The sequence below is a fragment of the Gavia stellata genome, chromosome 15 (genome assembly GCF_030936135.1).
Source record: "Gavia stellata isolate bGavSte3 chromosome 15, bGavSte3.hap2, whole genome shotgun sequence".
Classification (NCBI taxonomy): Eukaryota; Metazoa; Chordata; class Aves; order Gaviiformes; family Gaviidae; genus Gavia; species Gavia stellata.
In genome coordinates, this window is record NC_082608.1 from 12,711,347 (window position 1) to 12,730,972 (window position 19,626).

General features: G+C 35.4%; 1 protein-coding gene across 1 annotated transcript in view; it reads right to left on the reverse strand.

Annotated features, from left to right (window-relative positions):
• The window catches only part of LOC132318239 (transcription initiation factor TFIID subunit 4-like), a 145,934-nt gene that overhangs the window by 102,674 nt on the left and 23,634 nt on the right, over positions 1–19,626 (reverse strand). Inside the window, exons 7-9 of the mRNA XM_059824933.1 lie at positions 18,731–18,988; positions 9,034–9,139; positions 4,613–4,727 (exon numbers count right to left, since the gene is read on the reverse strand). Coding sequence (XP_059680916.1) covers positions 4,613–4,727; positions 9,034–9,139; positions 18,731–18,988 — 479 coding nt within the window. The remainder of the gene's footprint in view (positions 1–4,612; positions 4,728–9,033; positions 9,140–18,730; positions 18,989–19,626) is intronic.

Here is a 19,626-nt window from a genome sequence, read left to right on the forward strand (position 1 = left end):
GAAAATCTCTATCGATATATTCTTTTCGACTTTGAGGAACTGCATCACGAAAAAGAGCTTGGTTTTGGATACTGAAACACACACACATTTATATAGAAAGAGGGCTGGCATTCTTGCCAAACAATTTCCTATAAAAGTCAGCTTTTAAGTCCAGATGAGTGAGTTTTCAGAAGTCATTCCGCGGAACAAAGATGCCATCCAGTGGTCGTCTAGATTGATGATTACTGTCTATCCTTCCCTTTTCATCCCAGCATAGTATTTAACAATTTCATGTGTCTTGGCATACATTACTGTGCTCATACTAATTATACTGTTTAAGTATGTATCTCTGGTTTTTACTGAATTAAATTCTGAGTCTTGTGGGATAAATCTAACATTCCAACCTGCACGCTATTTTTAAGACGACAGCATGGGTTCTCAAACTCTTTCCAAACACAAGCTACACCTTAAAGTAGTCTAAGAGTTCAATTCTTCCTCTTGTAACACCTCTCCCTCTCCTCTTCATTAAAAACACTCATGCAATCACAAAAAACCCCCAAACTTATTTGAAAATAAGAAAGAAAAAGTATTAGCACAGTTGTCCATAACATGCTTCAAAGATTTTTGTTTAAACTAAGACAAGCCATTATAGAAGTCTGGTAGCATTTTCTTTATGGACAAATCTTAACTGCATGATTGCATAATGTTTTTCTTTCTTGTGCACTTTGTAAGATTTGAGCCAGTGATGTCCAAATCTGCAATACTGAAACACTCCCAAATAAGCTATAAGAATACATAAAGCAACTGAGACAACGTTATACTACTGATTGCCCTCTCTCTCAAAATTGGAATTTCATGTTGTTAGGGCAAAGTCCCTACACGTATGCAAAACACCGAGCAAATCTACAAATTCCATGGATCACAAGATCAGAGATCAACAACAATACATTGGATATAAACAGTGATCTGAAATTACAGTAACAGACACTACTACATTACATTTTATAATGGCATAAATTCCACTTATACAAATTTATTATAATGTTTATTCTGACTTTAAAGCTTTGATTTGAAATTTCTTCCCAATACAGCTTTGTCATACAATTCATTCATGGTCTGTGTTGGACCTTCTCACTGATAAGCAAAAAGAAATGACAGAACATACCACATTTGTGGTCACTATTTTTCTTTATTTTGAAAAATACGGAAAAAATACACCATCACCTTATAGCTTGAAATATTTATTTGGAAAAACAAAGAAACTTGAAGCTTAAGGTTTTACCTCATATACTATTTTGAGATGAAAACTCTGAAGTTAATCCACTTAACACCTACATTAGCTTTCTATCTCTCCTTAAAGGACAGGCTGCTTTGCACATTATTAGATGTAACGTCATGCATTTTGAGGCATTTTGCCAGAACTATGTTATTAAATGTCTGTTTTTAAAAATAAAAATAAAACAACAGGCAACAGATTCTTTTGGCTAGGCAAAAGAGGTCTGAAATCAAATTTTTTATTCCCAGGTGGTAGACTCTACTTTAAAATGTCGCCAGTCAGCAGAGTAAAATACAAATACTAAGATAAGCTTCAAATAATCTCAGTCACTTCATAGAACTGATTCTGATCCCATCACATTGGCTGTATAAAACCTGATACCACCAGGCTCCAAGATGTTATATATAACTTTGAAGTACTGTTTCAGAAAAGTAAGGTTGCTGTGAAAAGGAAGGTTGCTGTGAAAAGGAAGGAGTATCTGGCTAGCTGGTACACTATGGCAAACTTATCGTCACCACGCACATTAAGGATATGTCCACTTCTCGCCCCATTTTACATGCAATGCCGCTAAGCCTTACTCAATACAGTTAGGAAGTGATACGATAATAGGAAAGTACAAACATGTATCTCCATCTTTGGAGATATGTTGAACTGGGCAAGTCCCTGATCTAACCAAACTACTCTGAGCCAGAAGTTGGACTAGTTGACCTCCCAAGGTCCCTCCCAACTGAAAATATTCTGACTCAGTATCAGGGGGAACAAATGTTTCCACTCATTCTTTATATTGGCCACACTCTGAACTATGGGTAATAATTACTTTGAGAGTCTGGTACTTTCACTGTCATCAGTGGTAGATTATGTTAGTGGGAGCTCTGAAGTTACCAAACTAGATGATGATGTACACAGCAGTTGTAGACAAATACGTAGGCCCCTAGCAGACTTCAGTAGGTCGCCTGCTTCATCTCTCCCGACTACAGAAAACTCTAGCTGGACTATTATGGTACAAATGTAAGTCTGGATCTCTACTGTAAAACAAAGAAAGAAAAAATTACAAAAAATGGAATTTAAATTCCCATCCTTAGGTATTAACATTAGTCAACTAAATGGAGTTGTCTGTAGTTCTCTCTGAAAAATTTAGCAACAATAAATTCTAATACCAAAAAAGGTGACATAAGATTTCATGAATACAACAACTTTACATTGCAGACGTCTTGGGTTGAAAACTCTGCATCATAGAACAGCTACTATAATAACCAGTGAACTCATGTAAGCAGTCTTACAGTTACTTAATAAATGCTGAAATTAAAGGCTAAGCTGTAATTCGCAAAACTCCTAATTGCTACGTCTTTTATGTAATGCCTTCCTGTATTTCTCACAGTCCAGAATAGAAGAAACTGAAAATAACAAAGTTCACATTTCCATTTCTAGTGACCCACACTTTGCTCACAAGAGTGAAAAGCTCAAGTAAGTTATTTTAAAGAAAGTGGAATATAAAATAACGAAACAAATATGCAATAATAAAACACTAAGGGCAAAATAAATTTATACATAACACAACTATTTTTCAAAATTCTTGCTTTGCTTTAGATGCCAGTTTGCCTTCTGGCTAAAAACACATTCTTCACACATGCTGGGAATGTTGAGGAAAACTAGTCAGCATTCAGAGGATTAATACAGATTTCCAGCTCTGTGCCTTTAGGCTTAATAGTCAGACATCTATTTGTCCTCAGGAGAGGTTAGGGGTTGAAATGCAAATATGCAAACAACTGAATTCTTTGTTAAGATATGAAGAAAAAGCTTGATCTTTGCTGCTGTTTAATAAATCCTTGCAATTTTATAGACTTATTTAAATGCAGCTTTGTGTCTTACTATTTTGAAGGAGAAAACAATGCAAGGAAACAAACACATTCATTCTGACTAAAATTTGTTCTCTAGAGAAAAAATGACATACACCCTTGACAGCTTATTTACCAAACTCACTAAAGATTTATTGATTTATCAATCAGTGCCTTGAGCATTTGCTTCTCCCCAAGGGAAAATTAACAATTCCAGCTAACCTAATATATTCTATGTATAAACTAAGTGAATGCAAGAATCAATCCTGGCACAGTTTACAACATCCAGTTGAAAAAATGCTGTCCCTTTTGGTGTATGTAAAATTGAAAGCTATACTAACGAAGAATAAATGCTCATGTTGCTTACAAACATAAAAAATACTTATTAAGACAGTACAATTGAACCCAACAGACATTTTAAATCATTTAAATACTCAGTGGGAAGCAAAAGCGTTGGAAAATAAAAAATTGAATTATTTTGCTTCTAGATTAATACTAAGTACTACCACTATTAGTTGCAATACTGACATGCCTCAAAGCAGAGATATTTCAAAGAGCTACAAATTCTCTTTTACTTCACCTGCAAAAGCTTAAGCCTGAAAATTAATTACTGGTTTGATGATGTCAGAGCAACATAAGAATTCCAGAATACAAAAATGAAAATCTAGGAATATTTTGTCATTTAACAAAAGAAAGAAAATGTTTAAATACAAATAAAATGTACTTTCATCAGTGGAAAAAAATTAAAGTTATGGTAGCAAAAGCAAAATGCAGTAAATATAAGATTAGCTTTTCACTTCAAAAAGTAAAAACATCCAAATTATATATAAAATAAAAGTTTGAAGTACGAAAGAACTGGTATAGCAGCTCAATGCGTCAATGCTACTGTGTTAAACCTCTGCAGCACCTGATTACTACTACAGGGACCCACAGAATGCACCAAACTCTGCTACCTAAGTAAGCACGTGAAGAATAGATACAGCCTTCTATTTAAAACCAACAACAACAATCCTATACACACACAAAAAAACCCAAACCCAAACCCCCCTACCAAAACCATACAGTTATTTTCTCTATGCTGATGAGGGGATAGCTGCACCTTAGCTGCAGAAGCCTATCGACAGGATGCCTTGTCACAATTAATATCTTCTCAGCAAGATACATTCCATATGAACATTAGAATCCAAATACATAAACCCAACCATGTATTTCTTTAAAACTTCATGCACATAATTCCATTTACCAGAAGTTTTATCCACTTCAATCCACAGAATTGAAGGCTTTACTAAACATTAAAAAGTGCATTTAGAGAAAAATCCTCAAGACATGTCATGACCCCCTCCCTTTTTTTAAAATAGAACTAAGTAACAAAATTGTCATCCAATCACAGTAAGAAAAGGCAGGAATTATTGTAAAACACTGCCCTCTGGTGTTAAGCCAATTCTAAATTCTATTTTGTATTTAGGATCCCCCACCAACCACCCCCCTGCATTTTTTTTATTTTATTTTTTTATTTTTTTACCTGAAAGAACCACCTCCAGGGTCATTCAGCTTGTTTTTCTGATTTGCAGAGACCTGAACACCAAAGCCCCCAGGACTTTTGCTGGCTTGTATTGTTGGTGCCTTCCCTACTGTGCCTGAAAAACACCAAGCAATGTTATTATGAGCTGTCTTAGACAATTTACATCAAAGAACCTTCTGTCCAGGAATTAAATTTAACTGTCTGTAAATTGCAAACAAAGGAAGTTATTATTTTTAAAGATTACACTGCTGAAGAAGAACAACTTAAAAAATACAAAATTTATATTAACATTACAGTTTGTTCAATATTTACAGAATACTGAAGATTCCAGAACTGAAAACCATCGGCCATAACTGGTTATAATACACATAATGGCTGTAAGTGTGTTTGCAATTGCCAGTAAACCACTTTTCTAGATAATCTGCACAGAATGAAGAAGCAGAATTTGAAGTGTTCTTAATATAGATGCTTTAAGTCACAGTCACTCAGGTTATTAACTATGCCTTTTACATTTTTTATGCAGTCATTGTTCTTTGTTGCAGTGAAAATGTATTTTCAGAGTTGAAAACATTATTTTAAATAGGTTAAAATGTTTTATACTGTATGTAAAAGAGAAAACACTATTGTAAAATGTGACATAACCCCCTCATAAAGGTTGTCTTTTACTTCTTTATTTTGAAAACTATGAGTTAGAAGTTATTCAGATCTGTATCTAGACTTTACAAGTCTATATGTAATAGTAAAACTGGGCTTTCTAAATGAGCCGAATTGTGGTGGACATTCAGCTTCTTGTGACAGTAAATTAAAAAATGGGTATTAATTCCTGTCTGACTTTTGGAAAAATCTCATAAAAATAATTAGAAATTTATGTTACTAATTAGTAAATCAACAGACCTGTATTATTATTAAAAACACTGTATCAGTATGCAACTGAAAAAGCATTCACAAATGAAACTTTTGGAGTAAGTCCTCCTTTACTGCTTAAATACATATTTACCTGGGTTATATTTTCTGTTTCCATTAATCCCACCTGTGTTTTGGCATGTGAAAATAATTAATTCATGCCTACTTGACTTAAAAGATCTCACCTTTTTCTTGTATATCACTCAATTTTATTGAGCGTTACATACACATAGTGTTTGAGACTTTGAGAAGTACATGAAAGTTATTCCTGCACATCTATGACTCAATGGCATATAAATGGCATGGTATGAACTTTAGTGGAGTTACATTCTTTTTCCTTCATGCGTTATAAAAACCTGAAACACAACTAACCCAACAAATCCTTTTAAGAACACTTCTTTGCTAAACCAAAAGTGTTAGCTTTGAATGAGTCCAGCATTACTTTTTTTATTTTGAAGCCTTCATCAACTTCAACATACGATCTTAAAGTGAAACTAATTTGACAGTGTTCGTTCAGTTCTTCCATCTGTATAAATAAACCGTTGCGTGGACTCTCAACAGTAGCAAATACAAAACAAGATTTAGGACTTCAGGCTCCAAGCCTGAGGAACAAAAATATTTTGTCATCAGAATATTAAAGGTCCATGAGATGCCACAGATAGCATTAGTTCATGGATCAGACAATTCATTTATCTATTTCAGATGAACTAATTGAAAGGTTTTCTACTAAGTGAACAGGAAGGAAAGAAATAATACAATAATAAAAATTAGCAGATCTCTGCTTTCTACAGTTAATACCTAGAAGATTAAAAGTGTGTTAACCTTGAAAATTATTGCAATGGCAAAATTAAGTTAACAGTGGCACTCCTCCAGAATTAGTATTATATTCCTTTAGAACTAGTATCAATGGTTTGTCTTCTACAAATGGTAACTTTTGATTAAAAAAAAAAAACAAACCCAAGAAGGAACAGCAACAGAGTAGTTAACTTCTTGGTCTCAGGAAGAGTATGTCTACACTGGATATGGAAAAATTAAGTCTCACTTTCTTTCACCCCATGTATATGTAATTCTACTCAAATGGATCTGGCAAAGTAAATATAAGTTTTGGGATGACATACAAGTTTTCTGGTTTAAATCACAAATGTGCATGATTAAGCAGTTAGACACAAAATATGGCTAAACCAGCAATTTATATTATGAGGCAGGGCATATTTTGAAAATTAAAATCACCTGTGGGCCTAGATGGTATGGGATTGGTAATGACATACAGAGTCTTTCACCACTGGGTCCTCGTTTCAAATTTTAAGTAGCATGATCTAGAGAAATAAGCCCAAATTTAGGAGCTTATAAATTCCTAGTTGTATTTCTGCACAGCTTAAATAGCTGCAATGAATGATCTGGCTAATTATTTTATTCTTTGCCTCAATTCCCCAATCCATAAGATGCAATTCACCTAATTATTATACTGATAAGTGCTTTGATAAAGGAGTGTGAATTTTTCATGCAATAACTGTAGTGTTACTTCCCCTGGTGGAAGTAATTTTATTAATATAAAAGTCCTTAAAGCCTGCCAACTTTATCTATACTACTGTTTTAAAAAGCATTACAGTCTGTTCACATGGATGCATTAATATTAATGTGAAGATACATTACACTAGGAGATTCACTCCTATCTGAGAAGGAAAATGCACCACTCTGGAAGTCAGGTCAGTTTTGGTGTAACTATCCTTAAAAAGTCACACTCCACAAAATTATACTACTGTAATTTTCTGTATAGACCACATCCTACTCCAGTATCTTACCTCCTTCTACAGGAATACCTAAGCCAGTATAAAATATCATTATACTGGTGTTTACAGTTGAAAGTTTTAACAATATATCAAGATCAAAATAAACTGGTATCTGACAGTATGCCATAGCAGCACTTCTTAGAGCTGCAAGCACACAGACAGACTTTTCCCTAGATGTGGGCTGCAGGATGAACAGTTTTACAAGGAGACATTTTCTAAATTTCTATTCTGTTTGCTGTGTCTGTGCAATTAAAACAATACAGTGTTGGGCTTAAGCAAACTTGTAAATACGAATAAGCTCACCTGAAAGCAGGGCTTTACATGAACTGATTGACCTTTATGAACTGTTGTCTTCCTTAAGCCAAAGTGCCAGTTAAGTTGTATTTCATTGGCTGATCAATGGCTATCATGAATAAATTTGTATTCTGAATCCAATGGTTAAAAGACAGATGCCAGTATCATGCAAATTCTTGGCACACTGTTGGCATTCACAACTTAGAGACTGAACAAGTAAAGAAACGAAACCAGCCTTCACTCTTATACACGTTAGTCAGAAGTGAAAGTTCATGCTATAAGATGCCGAATACCTTCCCTGTTAATAAACTCAGGATATGAGTATCAGTGCTATCAAATATACCTTTTATGCCAAGTAAATGCATTTCTTCCTAACTTGGAAAAACAGCCTACAGGATTACAGTGGCAGCTTGGTCTCCATGTCCATTCAACCTTTGGATTCTCTGAAGAGAACAGAGCAAGTAGAACATCAACTGCTATTAACTGTGATTATTGGGGTTTTTGATGTTTTCTCTTCCCAAGGAGAACAGAAAAGACCAAGCAATAAAGTCAAATAGGCAGCAATAGCTTTTAGGTGCATTTAAACTAGTTTGATTTCTGATTCAATACCTAAAGATGACAAGCTCTGTATTCCATTACAAACCCTCAATCATCTCAATGCCCACATCCAAAAACATATTCTGACACGTAATCAGGAAAAATAAAAACCGAACCTAACAGGTCTAGTGGTGGAAAGAAACAAATGGATATTTATTAGAAAGTAAGAAGGCTTCAAGAATCCTCTTAAAAAGTGGGATGTATCAGCCAGACATTAATCCACTTGTGCACAGACAGATGAGGACGTTGTGTACAAACCACACCTCTTGCTCCCCTGGCTAATCATGGCATGTCAGGTTGCTGCAGTCAGTGTCTGACCTCACCAAAGAGTAAACATACTGGCAGGGAAAAAAACAAAAAAAATCATGTGGGTTGAGAAATTTCTCTAGGACTCCTACCTTGACCTCTGTAGCTGCAGAGACCGTGGCTATCATGTTCCGCTTCAGGAGTAAGAGTTAAAAATAGGATGATTAAATTGAGGCATCCTCTAGGCTTCAGGAAAAAATGAAGAATTTCTTTCTTGGCCCAGAGTTAGAGCTTAGGACAGTAAGAGTCAAGTTCCTGACTTCTTTCAGAACTTCCCATGAAAAACTGCTGAGTAAGGAGCTAATCATGTGAGAATTTAGTCCTAAGGTTGTTTCAAAACATTTGACTGTGTTGGTCTGAAATACCTTGAAACTGCATAGTGAAAACATGCATTCCTCAGCCAGTATGAAGTAAAAAATAAATGTCAAGCCTGCCAATGTTAGCACTGTAAGTTTTCCCATGCTACTAGTTTGTAATTACAATTAAATTCATACACAGGTAACAATCTCACTAAAACATTTAAACCCATACCTTGTGGTCTAATGGTCTGAGTTATTACCACTGGCATCCTAATCTGGGTAGTCTGGCAAGCAGGGTTTCGTTTCACAGTTTGAGCAGATGTTGTCTGGATAATCTGCTATTATTAAAAAAAAGTATACTTATATTATACTCTTTATACACAAACACACACAACGTAAATATATTAATACCTGTAATTACTAATATAAGCATGTGGATCTCCAAAAGCACAACCAGCTAGTGACAAAAGTCATATTCATGTAATGCATGTGGTTGTGTGTGTGTGTATATACCTATTTTGCCATTATGCTTTAAAAAAAAATCAAATAATATTCTATACAAATGTCATATGTCACAACCTTCATCAAAAATATATTTCAACGTAATAAGGTAAATATTTAAGTTTAGGCTTTTGTCTTCAGAAATTTTACTAGGAAGAAAAGCATTTTTGTAGAAGAAAATGCTGCAATAATTTCAGGTATCCACCTACAACCGTTAGGCCTTTCACTATATATCTACGCTTTTTAAAAGAAAATATATACTAAAAGTAAATCCTAAAATATTACGGGTTCCAAAGTCAGATATACACAAGAAAGAAAACAATGCTTTGTGGTGATGATACACTATTCATCTTTTAAATGTTAATTGGATATTCTCAAGGTTTCACTTCCTACTAAGCCAAGTTCTGAAGTCCTTACCCAAAACTGAAACTGGGTTAGAAACTTAGAATTGGACCCATAAACAAATCAAATCAAAAAGAAAAAACCTGCAAGGGTTATGTCTAAGCAACAGCAAAACGTATGTTCATGAAATCAGGAACAAGGTAGGCACAGATGTAATGAACAGAAGATTCAACAAGACATGTAGATGCTGCAGAGCTGGGAAAAAAAATCATCCATAAATGAAGTTTGAAAACAAAACACGGGCAAATAGCTGCGAGTAAGATTACAACCACAACTCAGGCATGACAACTTCAGAAATCATGTGCTCTTCACAGCCACAACTATGTTACTCCCATTGCATAATGTGTCTGCTGTTTCTGAATTACACATCTCAGTCTCACACCCACAGGATGCAGTATTCTCTCCTAAAAGACAATACGCCACGCCACACATCGCTCCATGAAGCAAACGGGAACCACTGCACCTTTATTCAGCACCAGCCAGCATTGTTCTTACAAAGTGTATCTAAACCCATATTATTTAGCTGAATAATGAATGGCCAAATCTCTGACTTCAAAGTATGCTATGGAGAAAAGGAAAGGAGAAACAGTATTTTCAAATGAGATGTAAAAGTAGAGAATGAAGAGGCTACGGAACAAATAGGAAATTGTTGCATCAGCAGGAAACCAGGGTTCCCAAATCGGAAGGAAGAGAGGTGAAAACTACAAACAAGAAAAAAGTAATGAGGAAACAAGACCTGTAACATAGTCTGGACAAAAAACAAATAGGGCCATTTTGAAGTTACGGAAGTGCATTCTGTATATCCTAAAATATTAAAAGTCGAAAAGTCATAATAAAACTGTGGATGTAGAAGTATTAGCAATAGCTACCTTGCAGAAAGAGAAAAGGGAAAAAAGATTAAGGATTCAGCTTCAACTATGGACACTGAAGGAAAAACAGAGCATTTGTAGTAAGCACAGAAATGGAGCAAATGGATGTAAATTTACTTGTCAAGACAGGCAGTGAGTAAACAGTGACAGTCGGAGGGGAAAGAATAAAGTAGCTACCATGCTTAAAAACAGGAAAGAAATAGAAGTGAAAATGAGGGAAAAAGTTGAATTTGACTGCATTTTGATGCACAGGAAACATGTACAAGTGTGTTTTTGTAAGTAAGGAGACAGAATAGCCCACAGAAAAAAAAAAAGACTGCATTGGTATGAAAAAAGGAGGAGAATGTTGCCACTTTTACAATAATTTATTGGATGACTTTTCAGAGAAGAGTGAAGAAAAGCAGCCGTACCTTAACTAGTCAGAAGCCAGGCCAAAAAGCAGATGTGTGTGACCTGTGGATAGAATCGCTATCTGGTATTACAGTAATCGTCTGCAATTATATGTTTTTCTCTGTGAAGCAAGCAACTTTTACAGTTCAGAATCAAGTTCTGTTTCACCTGATTAATATTTTCATGTGAATGCCCTAAAAAATGAGCCACTAACACGATTGAAGATAGGACAATATTTAACCATTTAAGATGACATAAATAATGGCAATATTTTCTTTACTATCAAATACATTAAAAAATGTACTTTAACAAGTACTGTACTAGGACGTATGTAAAAATGCTGGAAGTGTAGAAGATTATTGAGAAATAAACTTTTCCAAGGGGCACAGACCAAAGTCATCATCTTAAATTCCATACAGAAACCGATCAGCAAGAAACACGTACTCTCTAAAAGGAACAACTGCACCTGAACTCAGAGCAACATTTTACACTAACTTAAATTCCAGTTTCTATACAGTTTTAGGATACGTTTCAACACAGATGTAATCTTCAGATCTGGAAGTGATTAAGGAATGAACATTAGCAATTTGTTTCTGAAACAGAACATGTAACCTTCTTTGCAGGCAAACAAGGGACATAGTAAAAACTGATGAATCAGAGGTAATTGACCCTGCATTAAAATTTATAAACAATCTAAACCACCCTTCATCAATTAAAATAATTTAAACTGTTCAAATCCTCTTGCCTATTTTCCCAACAGCATAACCATTACTATTATGTCCTTAACTTAGCCTGAGAAGTGTAGACAATGAACAAGGTACTAGCAAGCTAGTCTGGGAGATGATTAACTTAACCAAATTATTTCATATTTCTCACAGTCTAAAAATACACACATTGAGTGTACCCCATCTAATGTTATCTATTCACATGCTTAATCGATGCCAAATCCCAAACTATCAGTTTATAACCACCTATTTACTAACCCAGACTGATACAGAAGTGGATGTCTTAGTATACTGAGGTTGTCAGAGATGTTACTTCAGCCTTCAGAAAAGGGGAGACCTTATTGCTACCTGCAACCACCTAATGGGAAGATGTAGAGAAGATAGAGCCAAACTCTCTCAGAGGTGCAGAGCAGAACGATGTGACACAATAGGCACAAGTTGGAATATGGGAAATTTCAATTTAATATAAGGAAAAAAAAAATCTACCATGAGGGTTGACAAACACTGGAACAGGTTGCCCAGAAAGGCTCTGTAATCTCATCTTGAAGATACTCAAAACATGACTGGTCAAGGCCCTGGACAACATGCTAACCTGTAAGCAGGAGGTTGGACTAGATACCCCCAGAAGTCCTTTCCAACCTTTTACCACTACACCCATAACCATAATATCAATGAACTTATAAAAGTGCTGAGTCAGAAAAGGTAACAAGACAGAATATAAAAGTCTTCAAAGTTTACAGAAACTGTTCATCATTCCATCTCCACTAAAAAGAAGGAAAGCCATTTAAATTATTTCCACCACTGAAGACAGCATGCACAACAGCAGAACAATAACAACAAAGGCACAGAAAATAGAAAAAATTTAATGCGATTTAGCCATGGCCTAGATTTCATAATGAGTTTGGAAAACAGCAAAATTACCAAACAAAATTACGATCAATACAGTGCCAAGACAGCAAGCACTGTCATATACCAGCTTATTCCTCTTCAATCTCTCAGTCAAAAGTTGAAGAATCATCTCCTAGGTTCCTGCACTTCGGAGCTCTTCGGGGAACACAATGAAGCAGGAAAGTCATGGCATTAAGAAGTTACCTAAATTTCTTTTCTATAAAATAACATTTTTCTGCAAAATAAGACACACATTTCTCACAACAGAAAGTATTCTCCTTCTTTTTTATTTCCTCTTCCCACTTCTTCGCTTAACTGTCATCTTTCCACTCCACTAGTCATGGTCACTTTGATTGACCATCTGTCTCCTCCTCTGACTTCACGAATGCTTCAGACTACTACTCTGTCCATTTCTAAAGTTCACTTTATTTTCACATCTGTAAAGAGATGTTTATACAAAGGTGCTTTCACAAAACAAGCACATTTATGAAGATGAAAAAAAGGATATTTAACAGTCACACTGCTGATAACCAGAATAACAAAGTGGTGATAGCTGAAATACTCATTTTTCTTAAGGCCCTTCTTCAAAAAGCTTAGCTTCAGTAACTGTATGAGAATGAAGTAATAGTGTTCTCTGGTCCTAACCTCAAGCCAAAAGGTGATGATCATTCCACGACAGGTGTGAATCTTCTACCATATATGTTATTGCTGGACAAAGATTACAGATGTGAACACAGACCAATAATTAGCAACACAAATGACCAACAACAGACTGAGAAAGAATTCAGCCAAGGCACAGAAAATGTTTAAAAGTAGAAGGACCGGTAACTTCTGTTCTCTTTCTTTTACCTAAACAGGAGATACGAAATAAAAATGAAAGCTACTACCTACAAACTATTGAAAGGAAAAGTCCTTTAGGACAATTAGATTAGAAGTCACTGCTGAAGTTTTTGAGGACAAGGATTTTGCAAGTCTCAACAATCTAGATGCTCCTTTACCAAAGCAGATGCATGGGGTCCCAATGATATGCTTCCCCTTACTTGACAAGGGCTGCAAAATCAGCCTGACTGAATTTACATAAATCACACTTGGCAGCAAAAGCATCTGATCCAAAATCTTAAGCATATTAAATACAGCAACAAAAACAAATGCATAGAAAATAGAAGCTTCTGCAAAGAATGGCAAATAAAAATAAATTTGGAAAATACATCCTTTACCAAGCATTTTTCTCTCAATTAAATTTTAAAAAGTATTGTGAAGGAAGAAACAAGCCACTTGTAAACGTACAAAATTCAGGATGGCTATGGTCTGATATGACATTTATCTTCACTCATGAGTAAACACTTGCTAACTCACTTGTGGCTATGCCACTTGTGATTTATCAGTCTACTCACTCCTGAAGATAAATGTCATATCAAACCTTAGCTATCATGTAATCTGGCAGCATTAACTTAAAACCTTCATGCTTTTATGGGCCTAGAATTCATATTTACTATTGTTTACCATGCTGTAATAGTAACAGTTACAATTTTTCACCAGTGCCTCAAAATTTGCATAAGCAATTATTTTTCCTCCCAAACAGAAAAACCCCAGACTTTTTAAAAACTCAGGACGTAATTTTTAATGTTAATATGACAACAATATTGTTCCATTGAGTATATGTTTTCAAAGAAGCAATGAAGAAAATAAAACCAAAAGCCACCGGATCACTTGTCCCATCTGCTCCCCAATTTATTACACAATTCTTCCTACAGTGTTCCACCTGGACTAATTTTGAATGTTTACAGTGATGGCTTTTTCATCACTGCCTTTGGAAGCCTGATCTACCATCTAATAATCTGTCTTACTGTAAGGATATTTTGCCTTATATCCTGCCTAAACCCTACTTTGCTTAATTATATCCTGTTAGTCATATTTATACTCTCTTAGACCACTCTAAATAATTCATCAATATACTTTGATGTTTAAATCCTTAAAATATTTGTAAATGCTCCCCTTTAGTCAGTGTTTGACCAAGTTACACGTGTTTAATTCTCTTATGCTTTTCTTTTAGTTTTTGCTTTCAAGTCTGTCCTTTAATTGCCATCTTTTGTTACTGGTTTCCAAACAGCATTCATTACCAATATCTTCCTTGTATTAAGGTACAGCCTACAAAATTCTGAAAGTAAAGTCCATTATAACAACTCAGAAAACTACTAGCCTGTATTTCAAATAGTCATACAATTTGTCAACTATAGGCTTCATTCCTGTTAATGGATCCCAGAAGTCTACTGCTCGACAGCCATTTTTATTTAAATTTTATTGTACACCAAAGTCCAAGTCAGCGACTAGATCTTTATTAGTTCATTAATAGAAACTACTCCTTTTACCCAAATAGCCGTCTTCTACTCTTTCTTTTCTAAGCTGCCTTGCATATAGAACAAAAAGAAAATTATTTCTTATGAGTGACTAAAATGTGTACAAATCGCGATCATTCAACAACAGAAAACTGATGCCAGAAGAAGCTTCAGTAGAGAATTAAAAAGCAAAGCAGAACATCCCCATATAACATAATGCTTATTCTGCTGTTGTATCTTGTTTCCAAATTCCATTACTCTATCTCACCTTTTGGGAGCTTCCAAACACTATGATAGTCCCTCGAAAAGTGTCAGTAGTTTTAGCAAATACTATTCTAACGTAACTTAGAAGATGGCGCAATCTCCCCTCTGGACACTATGCACAATTTACTGCAGCAACAACGGTCCAGATGTATTTCTATACATCTTTCCTAATCCTAGACCTGCACAAATCTTTGTATTGCTTTGCATATAATTAATTTTTTTTTAATTAAGATGGATCACTTTGAATTTCTTACTGTTTCTTTATCAAATTCAGTAATTGGCTTCAACCTCCAGGAGTACTTTCTCCTTACGATACAGCGTCAACACAATATATAAAGTGATAATCGATCTCCGTTACTCATCAATCTACTTGCAACTTCAACACATTTAATAAAGAACGTCTCTCTTATTCATAGAAATTTTATCTGCTGTAACACCCAGAACAAGACAGGTAACCTCTGCATATATGAGGCTATATAGAGCTCCTGCCCCCTAAAAATGACAATTTAGACAAACTTTGAACATTGCATTTAGAACAATTTAAAAAATTGATTGCTGGCTTATCTCATTAGTGTCTCATCAATAAAATACTAGCCTAAGATTATTCCCCTTTTCCCTAGCTAGAAGTAGTTACCAGTACTAACAGCACTATCTAGCTCTTTAGAGCATGGCTTTTTCATAGTTTTGGAACACGATTCCAATCCTTTACAAAACAGATAAATAAAATAGTCTCTTCTTTCATCTCCACTAACACCGTACATTTTAATACTGAAGTCTCCTTTACGCAATCTACATTGCATGCTAAACAGCATACACAGAATTCCCATGTTGCAAGATACCTCAATATAACTGGAAGAAGTATCACCACATCTGACCCCTTTGTAAAACAGAGAAGTCAAAAGAAAGGAACATCTAACAAATTCTCCACATTTTAAAAGAACCTAGACTACTGTAAACTGGCTGGTATGAAAGGATTTATATTCCACACAGGCTTGCCCTTCTGCAGCTGGACAGTTTGCAAAGCCAGCTGGAACTCTCTCCAGTGAGCTTCAGGCTTGGAAAATCTGGAGCTCAGCCAGCTTCCTCCATCAGTGCTGGCCACCCTTAGGCAAGCCAGCTGTAATCTGCCTCTTCCGGACAAGTCCCAGGCAAGATGGCCAGCAGCTCTTTGCTGTGCTCTGATTTCGGGGAGCACTAAGAAGTGTGAAGAGTGTGATCACTGTCACCACAAAAAAGCCAATACTTACAGACAACTACTAGCGTGATACAGAGATGCTACTGGGTTGTCGGCTTGGCGCCTGCGTTGATGGTTGTTGTAGTATATAAGATTTTTTAATGCAGTAACTCTTACTGTCTGATGCTACTTTTGTCTGAATAGAACTAATCTGAGGGCCATTAAGTAGTGCTTGGTTAATGTAATGCTTGGTTTTATTAACTAATTACTGATAAATTGAAAGCAAATACAGAAAGCCAGTTTTGCAATAAAGCAAATAAATTATAATTTTTGATGTATTCACTTCTTCCTAAATATTTTCTAGAAAAGGAAAAGTATTAAGCATAGTTTTGCTCTGCACAGTTTGCTACCTTTTGAAAATGTAGCAGTCATTTCATGTACCCGGTAAGATGAAAATTCAGTCCTAGACCTATGACCTCCTTACAGACAGAAAAACAACTTTTTGCTCATCAGATCAATCTCTACAATATATTACTTTAGCAGTTTTCAGCTCCCTCATGTTGCATAGGTATGTTGAATAAGGTAACAGAGCAACTCTTCACATTGTTAATCTCTACTCAGGTTAACATCACGATTGCTTGCTTTCAGTATGCACTGACATGTGAGAGAGAGACACAGAAGGTTCTCTCCCATAAATTTGGCTTTATCCCATTCAGAAAATATCCCACAAGAACTATAATCCTAAGAGTAAGAATTCCTGTAGACTTACTGACACATTTTTGTTCTACATCAGTGTTTCTCAAAAGGTGGCATGCAGCCTGCCTAGTAGGCACAGGAATGGTTAAAGTGGGTTATAAAACATTGGAAAAAGCCATGTTACCTGGCAGTAGGTTAGTCCTAAGACTGTGTCATGAGATAAGGCTACATTTACTGGCCATGAAGGTTTATACTTGTAAGGAACCTGTCAGCTGCTGTCAGAAATTTGCTTTCCCCAGGACACAGAGTAGTTTTTACACCTACTGCCTGTAATTACAACCAGTTCCCGCTCCCCTACCTCAAAGAACCAAAGCTATTGTCAATTCAGTCTTACGAAACATGGATGAATCAAAAAGAAGTCACAAAAAGTCTGACGAACACTTTTCTAATTAATACAACAGTCCAGAAGGGGTGGGGAGAACCCATGTTAGAAAAAGAAAGAATGCAAGCGGCTGAACAGAAAGCAGCCGAGTTAAGGTGCAAAATATCCAAATGTCTTGTGTGTATTACAAAAGCCAGAGTCAGAAGTCTTAGCATCTAAGATGGTCTCACACGTTAAAACTATGCTCACTAAAGGATGGTAAAATTATATTAATTTCATTTTAAAGTTAGTAATTTAACTGCTAGAAAGTATTTTTAAGGTTCCATAGACATGGCTTAGACGGCTCAGACATTTTCAGATTGTACGCTGCTACTTTTAAACTAAAGCAAAAGCAATATTCTCTCTCCACACACCCTACAAATTATTTATATCCTTTATAGAGCCTATAAACTCAAGGATAGATCACTGTAAGGTTTTACATTTCTGAATCTTGATAATATAAATTTTTACCAACTTGATACACCTTCTGGAACTTGTCAATTTGATTTTTGAAACCTAAGTCAAGTACTTTACTCCTACATACACAGAAACCACAGACAAAGAAACTCTTACATCTTTGTTTGAAGGATGATAACGCCTATATCAATTCAAGGCCTTGTAAAAATCCTAAACATATTTTAATTACAACTGTAAACATATCCGCAAGATCCTATGTAACAGCAGGGTAAATTCACCACATTCTCAGTGAGTAACGGGCTGTATAGTTGCCTTATTGATAGTGCCTTTGAACTTAGTGAGTCCAAGCACATAATACTCCAATATGCACAATGATATATCTCAGTAAATAACAAAGTATGGCACTATTTCTAAACAAAACATGCTGGTAGAGTACAGCTATTCTTCTACAAGATTTTATAACTATGTGTAGAAGAGTTTAAAATGCAGACTAATCTAAGCAAAGCAGCATACCTAATGACATACTAAAAATTATACTCCTGCCTGTAAGTCTTTAAAAGCTTTCTGTTCTACATTTGTAATTAATTCAGATTCCACTGTGCTCAGATAACAACTGTATTCCAGACAAGAAGGCCAAGAACATACTTTCTTAAATTTATGTTAATAATGTTATCTAAACTAATGGTTGAACATAGGTGTGAGCTGCCATAAAATGAGGTACTACTATATATCACAGAATATGATATAAACAAACAAAAAAGTATTTTCCCAAACAAGTTGCAATAAAAATAACATTGAAAACTGCTATTCCGTTTGTTAAATTCTCTTTTATACTACAGTACCTACCAGTTGAGAACTCTGATTTGACTGTACCACCTTAACCTGAGGAGGCTGAACTGTATTTGATACAGACACTGTGCAAATGTTGTTTGGTTGCCTTATTCCTATTGTCTGCGTTGTGACAACAGAGGAAATGCTTCCAGAGGCAGATTGAGGTATAACTTGTGATAGCTTGGTTTGCTGAAGTGACTGCTGAGACGGCTGTCCTTGCAAAACTGAATGTTGACTATTCAGTAAAGATTGTCTCAATGCAGGTAGACTTTTCTAAAAACAGAAAAAAAGTTTATGAAATAGCAAATTTAGCAGGCTGACGAAAAATTTTTTTAAATTTGCTGTAAACATAACTGAAAGAATGCAGCTTTCTTTCCAATTCTACTATCTGCCTATTCATCAAAAAGAAGTAAGATTGAACGTATTTTGTAAGAGGGAAAGTTCAGTTGACATTTTTAAGCTTTCAATTTGGATTTAGCAACCCTGTAGATTTTGATGTGCCCTAATTCCACCGTAGCATTCAAAATATAACACTCCTCAAGACTATCTAGAACGTGTAGTTTAGGTCTTTGGAAGGGCAAAAAAAATGGAAATAGAAAAGGCAGAACCGTAGGAACAACCCTATTCCCACTGCATACTAGAAGTAGTAAGCTGCGCCAATTTACTTCTCCTGACATGCCTCCAGCACCTAGAACAAGATGATTTAACTGTTGATGCCCTACAGCAATAGCTGTTTACTGTATTATTACTGATCTGGATTAGACTAGATTAGACTGGATTAGAAAAGTGTACTATTGTATGCTTCATGTTCAGACCAGTTCAACCAAAAAATATAGTTCTAAAAGGGTATACTGTACCTTCACGAATAAACTTTTTACTTTTTAAGTGGTAGTAGTGTTCTTTTGAAGTGC